Source organism: Equus caballus, chromosome 16, assembly GCF_041296265.1.
Source record: "Equus caballus isolate H_3958 breed thoroughbred chromosome 16, TB-T2T, whole genome shotgun sequence".
NCBI lineage: Eukaryota > Metazoa > Chordata > Mammalia > Perissodactyla > Equidae > Equus > Equus caballus.
In genome coordinates this window covers 94,882,137-94,902,030 of record NC_091699.1, presented here as the reverse complement: position 1 = coordinate 94,902,030, position 19,894 = coordinate 94,882,137, and the positions used below count along the sequence as shown (strand labels likewise).

At 49.0% G+C, this 19,894-nt stretch overlaps 1 protein-coding gene across 1 annotated transcript in view; it reads left to right on the top strand.

The window, feature by feature from the left end:
* Positions 1-19,472, top strand: part of CLRN1 (clarin 1) — a 38,178-nt gene extending 18,706 nt beyond the window's left edge. The window contains exons 2-3 of the mRNA XM_001489624.4: positions 5,158-5,337; positions 17,095-19,472. Coding sequence (XP_001489674.2) covers positions 5,158-5,337; positions 17,095-17,360 — 446 coding nt within the window. The 3' untranslated portion in view covers positions 17,361-19,472. The remainder of the gene's footprint in view (positions 1-5,157; positions 5,338-17,094) is intronic.
* The last annotated feature ends 422 nt before the right edge of the window (positions 19,473-19,894 follow it).

The window sequence follows — 19,894 nt, the reverse complement described above, 5'->3', positions numbered from 1 at the left end:
TACATTTATTCTTCTTAGTGTTACTTGAAGAAGTTTGGTGATGCAACAATGGAGAGAGAAGAAGGACAATTAGGGTCTTGAACTGGGTTAGAGATGAGGAGACCTGGAGCCACTGACTCATAGACAGCGTGGAGGAAATCAGTGATGAGAGAATGAAAGAGGGAGAGTAACCGTGAACGCGCAGACCGCGCCTGTGCTGCTAGTGGGCATCAGCTGCCCGTTGTAATAAGTAACTCCCTTTCACTTGTCAACAGCTAATCAAGTAATTTCTAGAAGTCAGAAGTGACTGCTGGGTTAATGACAGCCCCTCCAAAGATCAAAATGTTCAAATCCTTTTTCTGTGTTGTCGTCCTAAACCTAAAAGACCAAACAAATCCACCTCCTACCATACACGGTATCCAATACGTTAAAGTGACGTCTCCCAATATTAATGTGAGTGGTCTGCGCTCAGCTTCAGCCAAGGAGAAGTCCTGTTAGTGCTGGTTGAAAAATGGACGGTTGTTGCCAGAGTTCTGGTCGGTCCTTACAGACTCACGGAATTCTCATCAAAGAGGAAACTTGATAAAATCTAAGTGTAACATGCAGGATTAGTGCTCAGCCAGGTGACTTTCTCACAAGAGTGGGAATTCTAAGAGACTTCATGAGAATTAAAATGCTCCACATGCCAATTTATTCTAGCTTCTGGCTTTTCTTTCCAGGAGGCAAATCGGTGCAACTTTTTTCAATTTGGTTACAACCCTCAATTTTCAGACAGCCTTCACCTAGCTACCCTATCAGAGACGAAAACGTTGCCACCTCTTCTGCAGGTGGGGAGATAGACGGAAGCAGGTTTGTTGATAACTGCTGGTAAAAACCAAGTGAGCAGCGGATGGAGTCAAGAAGAGCAGTTGGATCGACTGAGCTGTCTCAGCAGCTGGAAGCTTCGGAGGGCAGGAGATCGTAGTGCAAGACTAGCTGGTTCACTCTGTGCTCCAAGAACACGGGCAGAAGGGACCACTGCGGTCACTGAACAGAGGCTTAGCACCTATGAACTCGAACATCCACATTGCCACTACCCTACTCTTCCAAATAGAGCTGAGGAATTCTTTTTATCTCTATCTATCTATCTATCTATCTATCCATCCACCCACCCATCCATCCATATCATTTCTTTTTTTTTAAAGAAATATTTTATTAACATCAATTTGTTTTTGTGAGGAAGATTGGCCCTGAGCTAGCATCTGTTGCCAATCTTCCTCTTTTTGCTTGAGGAAGACTGTCGCTGAGTTAACATCTGTGCCAGTCTTCCTCTACTTCATGTGGGACGCTGCCACAGCCTGGCTTGACGAGCAGTGCTACGTCCACACCCCAGATCCGAACCTGCCAACGCTGGGCTGCCGAAGCAGAGCGCGCAAACTTAACCACTCAGCCACGAGGTCAGCCCCCTATCCATATCATTTCTAATTGATGAGGACTTTTAAAAACACAACAACAATACCATTAACATAACCAACAAAATCAATAATAGTTACGTAATATCATCTGCTACCCAGTCCGTGGTCAGTTTTCCTTGGTTATCTCAAAAACGTCTTTTATAAATGGTTTGTTCAAATCACAAACAATGTTCATACATTGCATTTGGTTAATAAGTCTCTTAAGTCTCTTTTAATCTAAAACAGTCACAGGAATTTTTTACGCACTCATTTATTCTTTCAATTATTTTTTAAAAGTATTTATGTATTCATAGAATAGATAACACTTGCAGGACAGCAAAAAAACATTTTTCCAAACAGAACTAAAAGGGACAAAATGAAGCAGCCCTCAGTCTCCCTCCCCAGAAGCAATGTTACCAGTTTCACACGGAGCCTTCTAGAAATAGCCTCTGCCTAGACAAGCATACCTGTTCCTGAGGCTGCTGTAGCATGGTGGGCAAAAGCTAAGACATGAGTTCAAATCTCCACTTTGCCACTTACTGAGTATAACCCTTGGGCAGGTGACATCACTTCTGGGGGCCAGTTTTTCTCTTCTGGTAAGTGGGATTAATAGCAGTATCTATCTCATGGGGTTGTTGAGAGAATTAAATCAGATAAGTACGGTACTTAAATTATAGTTTGTTATTGCCTACGTTCCCCTTTGGCTTTTCCCCAAATGATAGAATGATGCACATTTCTCTTTGTTTGCTTTGTGCTATTCATCTAACATCACCTGTTGATGATAATTCCATCACTTCATTGAGTTGATTCACTTCATTGTTTATAATCGTTGACATGTTCATTGTATGGATGTCATACTGATAGACATGTATGTTACTTCCAACGTTTTGCTTTTACCAAAAAAAATGCTTCAGTGAATATCCTTGTAATATTTTATTCAATTCATGTGCAAAAATATCCATAGGATATACTGCTGAAAATAAAATTGCTGAGCTAAAGGATATGAGCATTTTAATTCTTCGTTGGTATGACCTAACAGCTTCGAAGGAAATTGTACCAATTTACACTCCCAAGAAAACTGCACAAGGGTCCCCATTTCCCCATGCCCTAGCTGGCGCAGAATATTGCTGCATGCTTTGATCTTTGTAAATATGGTTTGTTGAAAATGGTATCTCATAGTTTTAATGTGCATTCCTTTTACTGTGAGAAGATAAAGAAAATACAGTGCAACTAAACCTCAGCAGTCAAATGACCTGCCTGTGACTCTGAGTGAGGACACTGAGGGAGGACACCGAGTGGACACCATCAGGATATGAATGCCCCCGTCTGTACTCAGCGAGGGGCGCTCCGCATCTGGGGGCACTAAGCACATTTTATGCTCATACATATCTAGTTAGTTAGGTCCAGCAGTGCTGAAGGGTTTGTTCTGAACCAGTGCAGCTCCCTCACCCATCGCCCTCTGACGCATGGTCAGGAGCAGAGCCTTGTGGCCGCGGGACATGCATTTGTGCATCTGACCACTTCCCTCCTCCTTGGAACATGCTCTTCCCTTGGCTTCCTGCTGTCCCACTCATGGGTTTGCTCCTCACTCACAAGCTCCCTGTCCCAGTCTCCTTGGCCGGCCTCTCCGCTCTTCTGTGCAGGTAAACGTGGGGGAGCCCCAGGCTTCCTCCCTGGGCTCTCTGTTCCTCTGGCCACAGCTTCTCCACAGGTGATTGCTATTCCCCTGGCTTTAAGAACCAGCGCCAGGACTAGGGGGCGACCACGGAGGGACCTAAGCCTCCGTTCATGGCATCACCATTGATTCAGTTGCTCAGGCCAACAGTCTAGGAGTTATCCTTGAGTCCTTTCTTCCAACAAGTCCTGTCTTCTACCTCCAAGATATACTCCATATCTGACAAGCTCTCACTACGACCGCCTTAGGCCAGGCCCCATCTCCTGCCACTGGAAATAGCCCCTGCAGGTCTCCCCAATGCCCCACTTGCCTCCTACCCCCCACCCTCATACTCACTGCTCAGCAGCCACATCAGAATGATCTCTCTACATCAGGAAGGAGATTGTGTCCTTCTACTTAAAATCCTCCAGTGGCTTCCAAAGGAATTTAGAATTAAACACAGCTCTGCGCCACAGTCAGCAGACCAGGACGAGCGGGTGCAACGATCTGCTCCCAGCACAGCGCTCCTCCGCCTGCCCTGACGCTCCAGGCTCCCGGGCTCACTCCTGCCCTGGCTGTGCTCCTCTTCCCCTGGGATCCTCTTCCCCGAGCTCTGTACGGTCAACGGTCACCTCCTTCTCAACAGTCAGGTGTCAGCTCAGCTGTCACTCTCCTGACCGCCTCATCCATCATCCCGTCACTCAAAATCCCCTCCCCCTGTTTTACTTCTCCACAGCATTATGGCTCCAAAAGTGTCTTATTGTGACCACTGCATACTAGCCCCCAAACTCAGGGCTGAAAATGAAACTATGAGCTGCCCTGGGCAGTTCTTGACTGGCTTTCTCCTCCGCTGCAGTTAAATAGCTGCTGGGGTTGGAGGCACCCAGGGGCCGTTCTGGGCTGGGCGTCCCAGACTCCTCCCTCCTAGGGCAGGTGCTCCTCGGGTGGCCTCTCTCCCCAGCACCGTAGCCGGACTTCCTGAGGGCGGCTCAAGCCGCCAAGAGAAACGGAAGTGGCTGGTCCTCTTATCGGCTAGGCCTGGAGCTGGCACGGTGTGCTTCTGCTGCCATATTCAAGAGGTCAGAGCAGTCACAGGCCAGCCCAGGTTCAAGGGGGCTGAGGAGCAAATTCGACCTCTTAAAGGGGAAGTGACATGTGTGTAAAAGGAGGAACCAGTTGACGGTGCCGTCTTTGCCAGGAAGCTTTGCACTTGTTTGTTTGTTTGCTTGTCCATCTATTCCCGTCAGGTTATAAAGTCCGCAAGACAACAGGGACCTTGTCTAGCTTGTTTTCTATTTCCAGCACCTAGAACATAGTTGGTGCTCAAAAAATAAAGTACTTGATAAATGTTTGGAAAACTACAATGGACTGAACTAAACTTCCCAGAGTGGTCTTGCCATGTTTGCTGATGCCGAGCACGCTGATGCCTCACCAAATAAGAGAAACCCCACAGTGATAAAGTATTTCATTTCCTCTGCAAACAAGAAAAACTTGCCCTGAACACAAAATCTAGAAATAGATTTGGTGTGTTTTCTGAACGGAAAATATTTCCTGTATCACCAGCAATTATTTTCCCCACAGCTTGTGCTACATCAAAATATTGAAGTTGACTGAAAATACCCCATTCTTTAATCTTAGTGTAGACTAGAAACAACTTTTTTTGTAGGAAAGGAAATATAAAAACCTCCTGATATTTAAACTCTCCCAGATAAACCCAAACTGAAGATGTCATCACAAGTTAAGACATTAAAAAAAAAGATGACTACCCGGCAATGTCATTAAAAGTTTGGTCATCAATATGTAGTTTTTGATTATAAAGCCAGCACTTGTTTATTTAAGTAATTACATATGACCAAGGACAGAAGAAAAATTCCCTCAAATCTCTCCTTTGCCAGTTTTTACTGGAAGTTTTATAAAATAATCCCATGTTTAAACCTTTTCGTAAATCCCTTGTAAATTAGTAAGTGAGAATGTATTCATCTGAAGGATTTTAGTGATATTTGAGGTTAAAAAAAGAGGGATTTAACTTTTTAAATCACCCTTGCAGACGACCGCTAATGAAATCTCTTCTCATCTTTGTTTTATCTTCAGTTTTCCCGGATTTGCTCAAAGTGATTCCAGTGAGCATCCACGTCAATGTCCTTCTCTTCTCCGTGATCCTCGTTGTTGTCACCATGGTGGGGACAGCCTTCTTCATGTACAACGCCTTTGGAAAGCCCTTTGAAACTCTGCACGGCCCACCAGGGTTGTATCTTCTGAGTTTCATTTCAGGTGAGGACAAAATTCTACCTCTGAAGACAAATGTGCTTTTCAACGTGTCAAAAGATTGGTGCCCACATGCAAAGTTACAGTACACACATGTGGCTGCTCTCTGTAGCATTGCTTGTAATAGAAAAAGTGGAGGAAAATATAACTGTCCAACAGTAGGGAATCCAATCAATACATTATGGTAGTCTATACAAATGAATATAATGCTGACATTAAGTTATATTTTTGAAGAAGATGTAATCAAAGGATAAATGCTTGTATCAAAAAAGTAGTATATAGGATTTTATAAACATGAACCCAATTTGATTAAATATATGTATAAATAGAGAGAATATATATAAATACAATCTCTCCATTATATACAATATGCATAAATACATACACACACATACATACACATATATAGAGAGAGTTCATTCTGTTGGTAGTAGTAATCTCTGAGCAGTGAAATTATGGATGATTTCCATTTTTCCTCATACTTTGTAATATTTCCAAATGCTCAGTAATGTGCACTTGTTTATTCATGATCAGAAAAATAAACGAAAATCATTAAAAAAGAGTAAAGGGCCAGTGTTGCGCCCACACGAGTTGCCGCATTGGGGCCCGCAGGGACTCTGTGCAGCCTTATGGCAGGCGCATCTGGGCAAGGAAATCTCGAAACCCAGGAACCAGCTCATCAATAGACGGGTGCTGCTCAATAACCGGGGCTGATGGAAAGGAACGTAAAATCCGTCAGCACCACAGGCTGCTCCGGATATATTTATAAGGAGGAGAAAGAGAAAGATGAGAAAATCAAACATATTGACAGAACTCACGTGTCGCCGTCCTTCTTTAGGAGGTCTCTGACTTCACCCCACTCCAAACTTGCAAAAGGACTCAATACAGGAAGCAAGTACTTTTATTAATGAGTTCATAGAGGTATGAGAGAGATTCCAACTCACACCAGCAGGCAGTGGGTGCAGATCCGCATTAGGCTGTTTCCTTCTCTGAAGTCGCCCTTCGGCTGCCGGCCACCAGGCCCAGGCCCCTTCTTTCTCTTGACACCCCTTCCTTCCTCATCCCCCACCACACGCACTCCTCCGCTCCGGCCACAGACTTGCATAGCTCCCTGTGTGTAAAACAGAGCCTCATGGCTAACAGGGACTCACCATCTTAGAAGGCAGGATAGCCTCCATCCATGTTACCAGAGCACGCTGCTGGGGGTCTCCCCCGTCTACAGCTTGCTCATCAGATGACCCGCCCAGCCAGTGGTTCTCTCTAGTGGGGGTTCTGTGAGTATTTCTCCATGTCTTTCCCAAGCCAACAATGCAGTTTTCAAATGTGCAGACATGATTCCACTACGAGGGCAGAGTCTTTCTCATCTTTGCATCTCCAGCGAAGCATCCAGCATGAGGTTCTGCACACAGAGAACCATTCGATACATATTCGTCGACTTGAAAAAGCCCAGAAAGAGTTGTTAACTTGGTCGCTTAGACAGTGCAAGTTAGAGAAATAGAATTCAAGTGGATGGAATTAGCAGAGTGGGCCCAGAGAGGTGGTGGGACGCCAGCCAGAGAGATGTGATGGCTGTCGTCACGGAAGGCCAAGGGCTTTGCAGTCAGGGCACAGGAGTGGTAGCAGAGGTGCAGGGTGTGGATAGACAGACGGCGACAGCAATTCATCTCACGGGGAGGTCCAGGTTGACGGTGGGATTACTTCCGCCAACCCAACATACCAAACCAAACTGGTGGATCTGCGCTGTGTGCTGTTTCCATGAAGGCTCTTGAATCCATCGGGGGCCCACTTGTAGACAGAAGACACACTACTTAACAGAAGGAATATTGTGTTCAGCAGCAGCTCTTAAAGCGAGGTCCCCAGACCGGCAGCACCTGCACCACCTGGGACCTTGATGGGAGACAGATCCTCCGGCCTCACCCCGGACCCACTAAAGCAGAAACTCTCTGGGTGGACCTGCAAACTGTCTTTCAACACGGCTTCCAGGTGATTCTGATGCAAGCTCCAGTTTGAGAGCCGGAGCCACAGGGAATCGATTCAGCAGGTGTTGGAGGACCAAACAAACGAGGAGACCCCGCAGCAACTCCAAGATGGTGATCTCAGAGAGCGGCTACCTTCCCCAGGGCTTCGAGGACCGAGGGAAGAGTTTGGAGTTGCCAGACCTTTGAGGAGGTGGCACTGCACCTGGAGGAGATGGAACTGTCGCGGGACAGCAGGACACCACAAGGCGGCTGGGGCTTGTGGAAAGGGCCTGGGAACAACGCCCCACCTGCTGCTGTGGGAGAAGCACGATGCCCGATGCCCGCGGCAAAGTGGGAGGAGCAGACCCTCCCCGGGGCCTGCCCCCGCCTCTCTGGGGCTCGCTCTTGGCAGAGCCTGAGGGGAAGCAGCTGACAAGGCAGAACGAGAGTCTGGGGAGTCTTGACCCAGCATCACAAAGCAGAGAAAAGAAAAGCTGGTTGAAGCCGAAACACAACAGCTTCCTAACTGACACAGCCGTCTCGCACTCTGGCTTCTGAATGCAACTCACAGCCGCCTATTTGGAAGACAAATTATTTGACAGTTCTAACGGACGACGAAACTAACGGTATTTGAAAAGCAAGATGACTCAGAGAATGCAGAATTTAATCCAAGTCCCGGAGCTTATCTCGGCCTTCGGCCAAGGCTAATGCGAGGAAAAGCTGAGCACGCAGATGTATGCGGGTGCAGACCCGTGCTCACACTATGCCTCCTTCACCTTTGAACTGGTTGCAAAAGGGGGTGCTCAATGAAGGCCTGTGGGTGAGGGAAGGAGGGCAGGGGGGAGAAGGAGCCAGCTCCAGATCTGCGTCTTGCAGTGTTTCCAGGTTATTCGGTTTTTTTTAAGGCCCCAAATCCAAAATTTTTAAATACCAAAATTCTCAATAACTTTTTAAAAACTGCATGACAACAAAACCTGTTTGAGGGTCAGATAGACTCATGGTTTGTGACCTCTGGGGCAATCAGGTCACTCTGGAATCGCAGACACCTCATCCCCTTCAATCTACCTGCAGTATCAGAGGGCCTGGAGTTTGCCAGTGTTTCTCTGAAGCAGCAATATTTGTGGGGACTCCAGCTCTGAAGCCCGATTGTGGGTGGGTCAGGGGTCACAGACCTTGTCACAAACACTCTAGCTGTGAGCCAGTAAGCCACACACTCGAGGCCAGAGCCTGGGTCAGGAGGTCCTCAGCCCAGCGTGAGTCACATTCCACTAAGACCCCGGGGGCAGCTCTCTTACCCCGAGTTCCCTCTGCTGCCTCTCTGCCCAGCTGACCTCCCGCAAGTCAGCGAGAAAGCTCTTTCCTCCTTCGACCCCCTTTCTCTTCCTCCCACTCACCCCTGGGGTTCCCAAGATTCCCCCTTTCCTGGTGCGGATCATTCCAGGGCCATTTCTTCAAGTGTCTACTTCCCTGCTTGGGGGACCCCAAGGCTTGGCCTCCTGAGGCATGAGGACGGGGCAGAAGGGAAGGGAGAGCAGTCTTCCTGGTTGACTACCGGGACCTCCACACTGCCCAGGGTAACAACGCCAGGAGCATCTCCTGATGTCTCCTGATGGGGCACGTGCCAGACCCTGGAGACAGACAAGGAAAGGGAACAAACCTTCGGATTAGGCCCCCAGTGGGGTCATTCCCCATAGCTGCTCATGCCATGGCCTAATGTCCTGTGGCCCTCAGGGAATGGACGTTCCTTCTGCTTCTCATGGCCTCCAGTTTGGCTCATCGTGTTCCTCAGCCTTCTTCTTGTCCCATTTCTGACCACTCCCTTTGTTCCATGAAACCCATGCAAGTCAGTTAATTAGCTCTTTTTCATCTTGTCAATTATAAACGAGGTCTGAGAAATCTTTCCCCAAGTTAGGATTTCAGTAACACCTGAACAGTCCCCGTAGTTCATCTTGGACAGTCATTCTCTTCCCAGACTGTCCCTTGGAATCACCGGAAGAGCTTTCTAAACGTACCAAAACCAGGCCCCTCACCACACTCATCAAATCGGAGTCTCTGGGAGGGACCTGGCCACTGGTATTCTTTTGAAGCTCTTTTGGGTAATTCTGATGTGTGGCCAGCATTGAGACCCACTGACGCAGGCGCACCCCTTTCGTTCCTTCCACAAGCTGACTGAGCGCCACCCCGTGCCTGCCACCATAGCAGCTCTGGTGACATCAGTCAGGCCCAGAGTCCGCTTTAGCGGAGCCTGCTATCCAGTGGGAGAGTTGAACAAAACTGGACGTAAGTAACTAAAGATCACGCTAACTGCAGTAAGAGTGATAAGCAGGCCACGGTGGGCGAGAATGAAGGGGAAGGGGAGAGGGGGCTTCAGTGTGGTGTCAGCGAAGGCTACTCCCGGCAGCCGAGTTCTACAGACACCAAGGAGAGGAGAGGAGAAAGCACAGGGAGACTCCAGGGAAAGAGCGCGGCTTGCTGTCAGAACGGAAAGAAGGCCCATGCGGCTGGAGGTGGGCAGTGAGGGGAATGGCAGGAAAAAACTACATTAGAGAGATCAGTCGAGGCCAGTTAATGTCAGACCTCAGGAGCCACAGTAAGTCTTTCAGAATTGATTCTAAATGCAATGAGAAGCTAGGGAAAGGCTTTAAAAAGGTGTCAGACAGCTGATTTACCTTTTAAACAATGTCTGGTAAAAAACTAGGCTGTTGCATTGCTGATGGAGAGAAATGAATGGATTCTAAAAAGACTTTGAAAGTAGATCCAAAATGTTTTGCAGGTAGTTTAAGCAATTAGGTAGTGGTGGCATTAACCAAGATGAATAAGACAAGGGGAGGAACAAACTTAGAGTTTAGGGCAAAAAAGAGGTGAAGAGAGAAGCTTAGCACCGGAAATCAATGTTCTATTTGGGGCATGTCAAGTTTGAGATCCCGTGAGATGTCCAAGTGGAGATGTCAAGCAGACAGTAGGATATATGAGTCTGGAGCTCAGAGAAGAGGTCTAGACGAAAGACATAAATTTAGGAGTTGTCAGGATATAGATATTATTTAAAGCAATGAAAATGGATGAGATCATCTAGGGAGAGGATGTAGATAGAGAAAAATTGGCCTAGGACCAATCCCTGAAGGACGTCATCAGGTCATTTTGGGGCTGAGGAGGAGGCAGCAAAGGACACTGACTCGGTGTGTCCAGAGAGGAGGGAGGAAAACCAGGAGACGGTGGTGTCCCAGAGGCTACGAGGAGGGGCCGTTTCAAGAGTACTGGTGACAGTGAGCTTTGCGAAAGAGTAAATGGGAGGGGAGAGCAGGTGGCAGGGGAAGGCAGAATGGAGAAAACGGGGTGAAAACTTCCCTCAGGGTTTCTAATACAGTAGCAGAGAGAGAGAGGTACACAAATTAAGAAGGTGGAGAAAGAGAGGGCGCTGAGCAGAGAAGCAACTGGACTCCCGGTTTCACACTGGAGCATTGATGTATGAGCGTAGGCCTTCCTATATTCCCTTCTAGAAGGTTCCTAGTTGATGGCAGAGTCCCAGATCTGCACGTAAAAGAGAGGAGGCTGGGTGGAAGACTCGCCATGGACAAATGGCCTCCTAGCTAGTTCAGTGAGTATTCTGTGAGGATGACATAAGCACATTGGTTCAGGCCAGTTGGAAGTGATGAAAGCCTCCAAAATGTGGACTTATCGCAAATTGTATTTGTTATGTCTTCTCTTACATACAGCATCACGTTATGAGTTACTCAAGCAAGGCATACAAATAAAATGACTGCCTTTCTTTAGAAGGAGGATGCTCCCAATTGGGGCCTAATTGATTCTGATCATTACATATGATCATACATCCATACTATGGCATGGAATGTAAACTAGCGCAGTCATAGAAGGAACGTGAAGACAGGGAAACAAAGCACAGTACAAAAATAGAGGAATGCTTATGTTAGCGATCAGTTTCGGTCTTAGCAATCTCCCGCCTCTGTGACATGTCTGGGGCATATTATTCTGCAAGTGCCGGTGACAGCTGTCTGTGTCTTGTTTCCTCTTCAGTCTTTATGGAGGAGCTGTTGTTCAGAGTCCTAGAAGGAGATCCAGGGATGTCCAGCCTCACAGCCACAGAGCCCAGGAAGGATAGGATTGGTGGTGGGAAAAGTCAACAAGGAAAATATTCTACTAGTTTCTGAGCATAGACTTTAGAAAGGAGGCCATGGAAGGAAAAGAGAAGTAATATTAGCCAGCCCATGATAGCGATGGACAAGGACTTTTGTTTTGATAGGCTGGCAGCAGCTGAAGGAACAGAGGTGGAATAAGAGATGCACTCCAGGCTACTCACGTCGAGGATGCCTGAGAAGGACTGTTTAACTCATTTGCGCAGGGCCCAGCCATGACCTTGTGCAAGGAGACGCTCAATTTTGTTTACCACAGGTACAAAGAGCCTCCTGTCCAGTTCAGAATGTGCCCATGTGTCTTCCCTTGTGTTTCATTTAGAGTCGAAGTGCAAGTCCTTGCTATGACGCCCAAAGCACCGCTTGAGGTACCCACCCCTCTGACCCCAGAAACCACCCCCATGGCTCACCTCCCACTCCTCTCTGCCCGGCTCGCTTCCTCTCTCTGCTCAAACCACCTGCCTCCTTTGCACTTGCTGTTCCCTCAGCCCGAAATGCTTTTCCCCTCAAAGATCTGCCTTCTCACACCCTGACTCCCTGACTTCCTTCAAGGGGCACTAAGAGGCTGTCTCCTCTCTGAGGCCCCTGCCAGCCTGCTTCCCGGCTGTATTCTCCTTAGTGCACGTTGCTCTCTGATGAACATGACGATGAATGTGGTTACTTCTCTCCTTACGGTCTCTCTCCAGGGCCCCCACCGCTGAGGGCTGCGCGCAGACAGGGATTCTGCTCGGTGCTGTGTCCCCTGTGCCCAGAAAAGCGCAGGAATCACCCGATAAATATTTGCTGAGCAAACGAATGAAACAAAAGTGGCTCTGCACGCTTCCTGGTCACAAATGACATTCTCGTTTTCTGGAAATCAATTCAAATTGGAAAAAAATTGTGCTTTCAGACAATTTCTTCTTTACACAAATCATCCTTCTCACTAACACGACATTCGGAAAACTGAAGTTAGATGTGACCCTTCAACTCACCTTAGCAGAAGGTGAGGAAAGATCGCCGACCCCAGCGGGCGGCGTTCCTTCAGCCACCCCTGCTCTTTGAGATGCTCTCCATCAGGACCGCAGAGTCTACTCTTAGGTATTAACTTGCTTTGTTTCTCCTCCCCCTTTTCTAGATGGTAGCACTGGTTTCTAGAGCAATATGGAGCCAGAACTGCTCCCATCTGGGGAAGAAGTCATTGCCGGCGACCTGACCTTTAGTAATCGACTTTCTAGTGAGATTGCATAATTTCAGAGAAAATTCACATCTACACCTGCAAAGTTGTGGCTTTCCCACCCCCATTTATCATCTCGCAGCACTCCTTACAGAAGGAAATTATCACCTTATCATTCTGCAGAAGAAATGGGCTGCCTCTCATATTTGTCATCTATGAGGGGCTTTAAAGATGATGTGTTCGCTTTCTGGAAATGTTGGCCATTACTCTACACGGAATTGAAATTCTAATTTATTATTTCCCAAAACACAGCCTTAATGATAATAGGAGAATATTTCAGAGGTTTTTTTCCACCTTTGAGGACACATTTCTATGGAAACGCATGGTACCTGGACTCCCACAGATTTATCCTGGCAAGAAGAGCCCACCCATAAAAGGGTCCTCCCCCTCGGGGACAGCCAGGGGTGAAGAAGCAGCTTCTTGCTGGCTTCTAGCTCATTCCCTATGCTGTAAGGACTGAGGCGAGAGGCGCCACAGCTGCCCGAGGAGAGTCACGAGGTGCAGTGTCTACGCATTACAAATGTTTGTTAATTGACTGATAATTCACAGCGTGACAGCTCATAACTCAGCTATCCTATTCAGTCAGAAATTAACTCAGTAATCAAAGTCATTAAAAGAAAAAAACCCACGGCAGTGCCAGCCAGATGGTGGGAAATCAAACTGGTGAAAGGAGAGTAGCTGGTCTTTGAGGCAGACCCTGGGCCGCAGACCCTGGGGCCGGTGCCTGGTTGCATTCCAGACTTGAGCTTGAGCCAGGCTTGGCAGGTTTTCCCAAGTCCTAGCTGACTCTAACCTTTCTGGTGAGCAGCAGCGGGGTGGGTCAGAGGGACAGACACGTGGGCAATCTGTCCAAATGGCTCCTGGTGTACGTGGGCAACTGGGGAAAGGAAGAGGGCAGCGTGCAGGCCTGACGCTGACATTCGTGAAGCCGTGGGTGGAGTGTGAATGACAGCCCACATACCGGGTGTCTAAACACGTCAATGTTATAAACTATTCAAGACACGTGTTCTATCTGTTCACCTTGACAAACATCTCTCCATCAGGAGCTGGAAGGCCAGATTCAAATTTAGAATTCTTTTTTTTTAATGCTTTTTTTGGTAAAGAAGATTGGCCCTGAGCCCATTTTTTTCCCCTTTTTGCTTTTTTTTCCTTCCCAAAGCCCCAGTACATAATTGTATATCTTAGTTGTAGGTCCTTCTAGTTCTTCTATGTGGGACACTGCCACAGCATGGCCTGATGAGCAGTGCGACGTCCACACCCAGGATCTGAACCAGTGAACCCTGGGCTGCCCCAGTGAACCACTCTGCCACGGGCCTGCCCCTCAAGTTTGGAATTCTTGAGGCCTGGGAATTCTGTGCCTGAATGTGGTGATGGGAGGAGAGCTGGCCCCTGTCTGTCCACTTCTCTGCCCATGCCTGATTCCAGCCACACCATAAAGGTCCCAGTGTGTGCATGTGGACACTGTACTGTGTATCTGAGCTCCGATCATGCCCCCGAAACAGCTGCTCCTTGGCCACCCTCAGGCCTCAGGGCTGGGCCTCAGCCAGAGTCCACCTCTGGAGGGCTGAGCCAGGGGAGGTGCCCACGCCAGCCCTGGAAACGCACTCAGGGTTGTTGGGGGAGGGAATTCCCGGGTCCCAGGAGTACGGTCTAGAATGTGTGTCAGGGACTCCAGATGGGCCCATCCCGCTGACTTCAAGGATTCCTCCCCCTGTGCGTGTGTGTGGGGGTGGGGGGGGATCTCTCCAGGAGAGAGAGAGCAGGACCCTCTACATGTGGGGCCCATAGCAGGACCTCCCTTGCTGGAGTCTAAGGGTCATGCTGGAAACTGCAAAGCCCTGTTCTCACCATTGCTCACATTCCTTACACACTTCTCTCCATGTCCCAGCAGCCGGGCCACAAAGAGAGACTCTTCATGTGATTTTGTTGGTCCATAAGTCATAAGTAGTTTTCCTTGATCCCATGTCTCTTTCAAAGCCATCAACAGAGAAAAGCAAAATTAGCCTAACTTCACAGCAAATTGTTTCCCTCCACATCTATTAGCAGTCGCTGAGGGGTTGGCAGAGACTCAGGCTGGGTTTCTGTGCTCTGACTCTGACAACTACTCCACCATGTGCTGTGGCCAAGCTGCGGGTGCCCCGAGTGCCTTTCACCTCCAGGCTGCAAACGCAGGCTCGCTGCATGCTGTCTCCTTAACAAAGTGGCACCTTTAAAATATTTAACAACTTGAAAAGGAAACCAGCGCTGGAATTTTCCTTTCAAGCGCCAAGGAAATACAGTGTTTCGCTTCTGTCGGAAATTCACCAGCTCCTGCGACAAAGAAGGCTCTCTGGTTAAAGCAATGGCATTTTCTCCACAATTTTCAGATAAAAGATAAAGAGAAAACAGCACTGCGGCTTTTTTGTTGGATGTGACAATAATGGAATAATACGGTTTTGCCAGGGGAGAGCTCTGGTTTTAAGCTCAGAATGCAAAAATAGGCTGACAAATTTTACAAAGGAACATTCTCAACCACTGCTCTGAGGCTGGTGGGAAGGGAAGTTTCAAGAAAATTATATCATTTGATTATTTGGGGGGGGGGTATTAGGATGATGATGAAGCTGATGGGATGGAATTCTAATAGAAAAAATGTGACGTGGCCCTTCCTGCTCCCCCTCTTGCAGGCTCCAGTCTCTAGGTCCACCCCATCTGAACTCGGTCTCGCAAAGGAATGAGGCGTCCTTCGCACTGTCTCTCCACGTGTCTAGAACGCTCTCCCCATCCAGTCCGGCCTCCCTTTGTTCCACTAACTTTTCCTGCAGCTTCCTCCCGGGAACCTTCCTGGATGCTGCCCGTTCTCAGCAGCAGCTGTCCGCGCCTGCTCACCGTTGCACTCACTGGGATTGGTTAATAATTGTTTTATACATGTTCCCTGCCCGGTTAGACTCTGCTAGAGCAGAAACCATATGCATGTTGTTTAATGTGTAAATCTCCCCAATCCCCGTGCTTTGCATGTAATGGTCTAATTGAATACATGAATGAGTGAATTAACGAATGGGAACTCAAGCCACTATGTTGCTGCTGCCAGGTATTTGAATTAACTGTAACTAAAGAACAAAAAGCACGAACCCCTTCTACGGGCGTCATAAACCTAATGGGAGGGTATTCATGGAACAGGTGCTGTCACGCATTCCTGGGGTTGCCTCCCTGAAGGAGTCAGGTTTTCTCGGGATGAGGAGGTGGGTAAGGGGTTATGGTAAGGACTTTCAAGAAGAAAGGAAGACATAAAAACCAGTGGAATAGCTACCAATTAGTAAGCATTTATATGTGTGAATTCTAATTAGCGAAATGCTAATCATGCATCGTCTCTATCATCCACATTTTACAGACAAGGAAATTGAGACTTGGAGATTAAAATCGCCTAATTTCACAAAGCCTCATATCACTCAGCTTGGAGTGCTCCTGTCCCACAGAGATCTCACCCAAACCACACTGCACCAGTTACAATTAGCCTATAAATGAGTGATAAATAGGGAAAAAATAATAACAGTGGATTAAACAAAACTGGTGTTTATTTTTCTCTCACGTTAAAACCTGGAGGTTGAAGTCCAGGGCTGGCCTGGTGGCTCCACGTGTCTGGGATCCAGACTCCTTCTTTCTTGTTTTTCCATAGTTCATGGCTTCCATTTCTGAGGCCACCTGGTCCAGAATGTCAGCTGGAGCTCCAGCCATCGCATCCATATTTCAGCGCCAGGGAGGAGGAATGGGGAAAGAAAGGGCAGGCCCCTAAAACACACATCCTTCAAGGAAATTTTCCTGCCCCTACATCCCTGCCACTTTCAGCAAAACGATGTAGCCATTATTCAAGGCAGCCGCGTGCCCAGGTGAAAATCCCGAGTCCTGTTACAAACAAGGAGAACAGGTAGGTGCTGCGTCTACACCTTCCCCGTGGCTCCCTCGGCTCAGGGACTCCTCTGGGCAGCTGTGGCCAGGTGGGAGCTGGAGGAGGGGGCAGTCATGGCAATCCTTTTGAAGGGAGCCCTAAGCCCTTTCACAGGGGCCAGATGACTGGCATTTATCCTGCAAGGCTGTGAAGTTCAGAGAAATTGGTTCTCTTGAAGCCACATCACAGCAGCGGCGGCTTTGTGGCCTGATTCCACCATGGTGCTTTCAAGGTGCCCAGCAATCCAGCTTCTCCTCACGCAAAGGGGATCGTCTCTCAGTCCCTGTGAGATCAGCTCATTCTACCCAACCCGCCCCCTCCGAAATCTTCTCACCCAGGCACTACCACCCATTGGCTGGAGAATCAGGCTCATGACAATGAATTGGAAATGATATATTTTTGCAGAAGAATGCAAATGAGGATGACGGTAGAAGGCTTTCTTTGGTTGCACACTGACCCTCTTCTGTGCCCCTTGCAGTCAGGAAATATTTGCCCGACATCTTGTTTGTTCCTCTGTTGCAGGCTCCTGCGGCTGTCTCGTCATGATATTGTTTGCCTCTGAACTGAAAATCCACCACCTCTCAGAAAAGATTGCAAATTATAAAGAAGGGACTTATGCCTACAAAACGCAGAGTGAAAAGTACAGCACCTCCTTCTGGGTTGTTTTCATTTGCTTTTTTGTTCATTTTTTGAACGGGCTCCTAATACGACTTGCTGGATTTCAGTTCCCTTTTGCAAAACCTAAAGACACAGAGACAACTAACGTGGCCGCAGATCTGATGTACTGAAAGCAGACATTTCTCTAATTTTGCAAGTAAGGGAGTGGACTTGCTTTGGTCCTTGGAGATGGGTAATTTTGCCCGTCCTTTTAGATGCACAAATTAAAGCCCCAAACCCTCTGTGGTCACGCTGACAAATGATGTACGAAGGCTACAGGCTGGTAAGTCGGTGGAGTGGAAGGAAGCTCTGGGAGGCCGTCTTACCCGCTGGGAAACGGCTTTGCCCGGGCAGTCAAGGCAGTTGACTAGAATGGACAAACTGCTGCTCCACAGAGACACCAAAGTGCAAAACGCCTGCTCCATCGGGGAGGGATCGAAGCCACGGGCAAAGTATTTCTATACAAACAAATCCTCTTTCCAATATATCCACACATTTGTTGCCCCAGATACCAGAAAACAGAGCCGGAATCGCTTTCCTAAAGTGATAGTGCATCAAATGAGCAACGAAAAATGTATCAATGCACTTTTTAAAAAGGTTTGTGTAAAATTATTATCCAGGCCCGTTGGTCAAAATTTGCAAACCTCGCAAAGGAGAAACACAGTACTTTCAACAGACATAATTGCTAGGACCACTGAGGAATCACAAAAAATGATCCTCCCTAGTAAACTTAGTGCAAAATGATTCTTTGGGGTTGTTTCCAACTTTAGCGTCTCGAGCACTAACTCCCAATTATGAAAATTATTTCACATGCTGGGATTCCGATGGTATCACTGTGTCATCTTGGTTTTTGGTCTGGCTGGCACAAGGCATGACCCGAGTCAATTTTTTTTTCCTGAATTACCCATGAGCTTGGTCTGCAGCTGAGCAAAGGCCACTGCTGAGCCTGGAACTGACCTCCTCTAGCCTCGGCCCGGGGCCCTCAGGAAGGCGCTCGAGAAGCAGCAGAGGAGAAAGAAAACACACCATGGGCCCCGGCCACAGCCGCTCCATACGCAGCCTCACTCAAGGGTTTTGAAAGTGCTCATTTTTAAAAAATACTGTTTTCTTTTTGGAACAATTTATAAGAAACAAACGACTGTTTGTATAGCCGAGACTCACTTGCTCAGATGGTCATTTGCAGCCCACGGGTCCACATCAGAGCACACCCTGAGTTTCCAGACGCTGGTCCCTCACCTGCATTCAGGAAACACACCTGGAGACTTCCCGGAAGGCCACAGGTCAGCCTAGTGATGAAGGGGATGCTCGTTTGCGTAGCGGGCTAGTGGAGCCCGGTTCTGGAAGTCTTCACGAAATGGTTAAACCCAGAAGCACAGAGGAGAGGGCGGGAATCGCAAGGACCATCTGCTGTGGGTAACTGGCCTGAGACCCTGAAGGCCAGGTCCCCACCCTCTCACTGACCTCTCTGTCTCTCTGTGTCTCTCTCTCCCCTCAGAGGTTTGAAAAACTTTTAACACCAAGCTTTCTTCTTGAGAAAGCAAGTCTCTGTTCTGTAAAAAGAGAAAACCGGGAGCAGCAGCTGGACCCTGTGAGAACCTCCGGGCAACCAACGAGGCCCCGGGACGGGACAGACCGAGGCGGCGGGGCCCGCACGGGGGGTCGCGCCCCAAACAAGCAGATGCACCGGCCGCGGACCAGCCCGGGAGTCTCTCCCTCGCTTCTCCCAGACGAAGCGTGCGGAGCCCGGGAAGAAGGATGTGGCCAGGACCTTCCCCTGCGGCCGGCTCTGTGGGCAGCAAAGGCCCTGGGAACGACGTCCAGCACGCGTGTCCGAGCTCCCTCCCCGGGGGCGGCCAGCAGGCTCACAGCTCGCGGGGACGGGGGCCCCCTGCTGGCTCTGGGGCTGCAAACGCGGCCACCGTGGGTTCGTTTCCAGGAGCGCGGACACCCTCGTCCGGGACGCCGCGCGGATGATGCGGGGAGGAGGGCAGGAGGCTGGAGAGCCGGCCGGCCCGAGCGCTCGGACCCCGCGGCCGCGCGGTGGGAGGAAGCTGCGGGGCCAGGCAGGTGCAGGCGGGCGGTCAGGAGGAGCGGGGGAGGCCTCCTGCCGCTGCGAGCGCACTCTACAGTTTACACAGCCCGTCTGCTCTCGGGGTCCGGCGCGCTCCTCCAGAGCAGCTGCTCTCACGCCACTTTATGCGCACTCAAGGCTGATCAGTTAGGCTGCTGGCTCACACATCACACAATCCTGGGGCAATTCCTCCCCTCTTCCTCCACCCCTTTTCAGGGAGAGAGGCGGGCGGCAGCTGCTGCCCCTCCCACCTCTGGTGGAGGGAGGAGGGGGTCACAGAGGCCGCGCTAGGGCGCGCCAGCTTGCAGGGAAGCGCGGCTGGCCGTTAGAATAAATGTCAGTGCTCACCATTTACCTATGGAAACCTGAGCGAGAAGCAAGGTGGGGAGCGGGGAGCTCCGAGCTCTCTCAATTTCCCTCAACCTCTGCCCTTCCCAGAAGATCAGTGCTATAGGTAAAAAGGTGGCTGTTACAGAAATGCTGCTTCAAGACCAGCCCGGCCGGCCGCCCGGTTCTCCTAACTGCCGGCCGTCCCTGACCCTTCTATTGCAATATTTGGGGGCTCAGTGTCTGATCTGGTCACACCCCGATTCC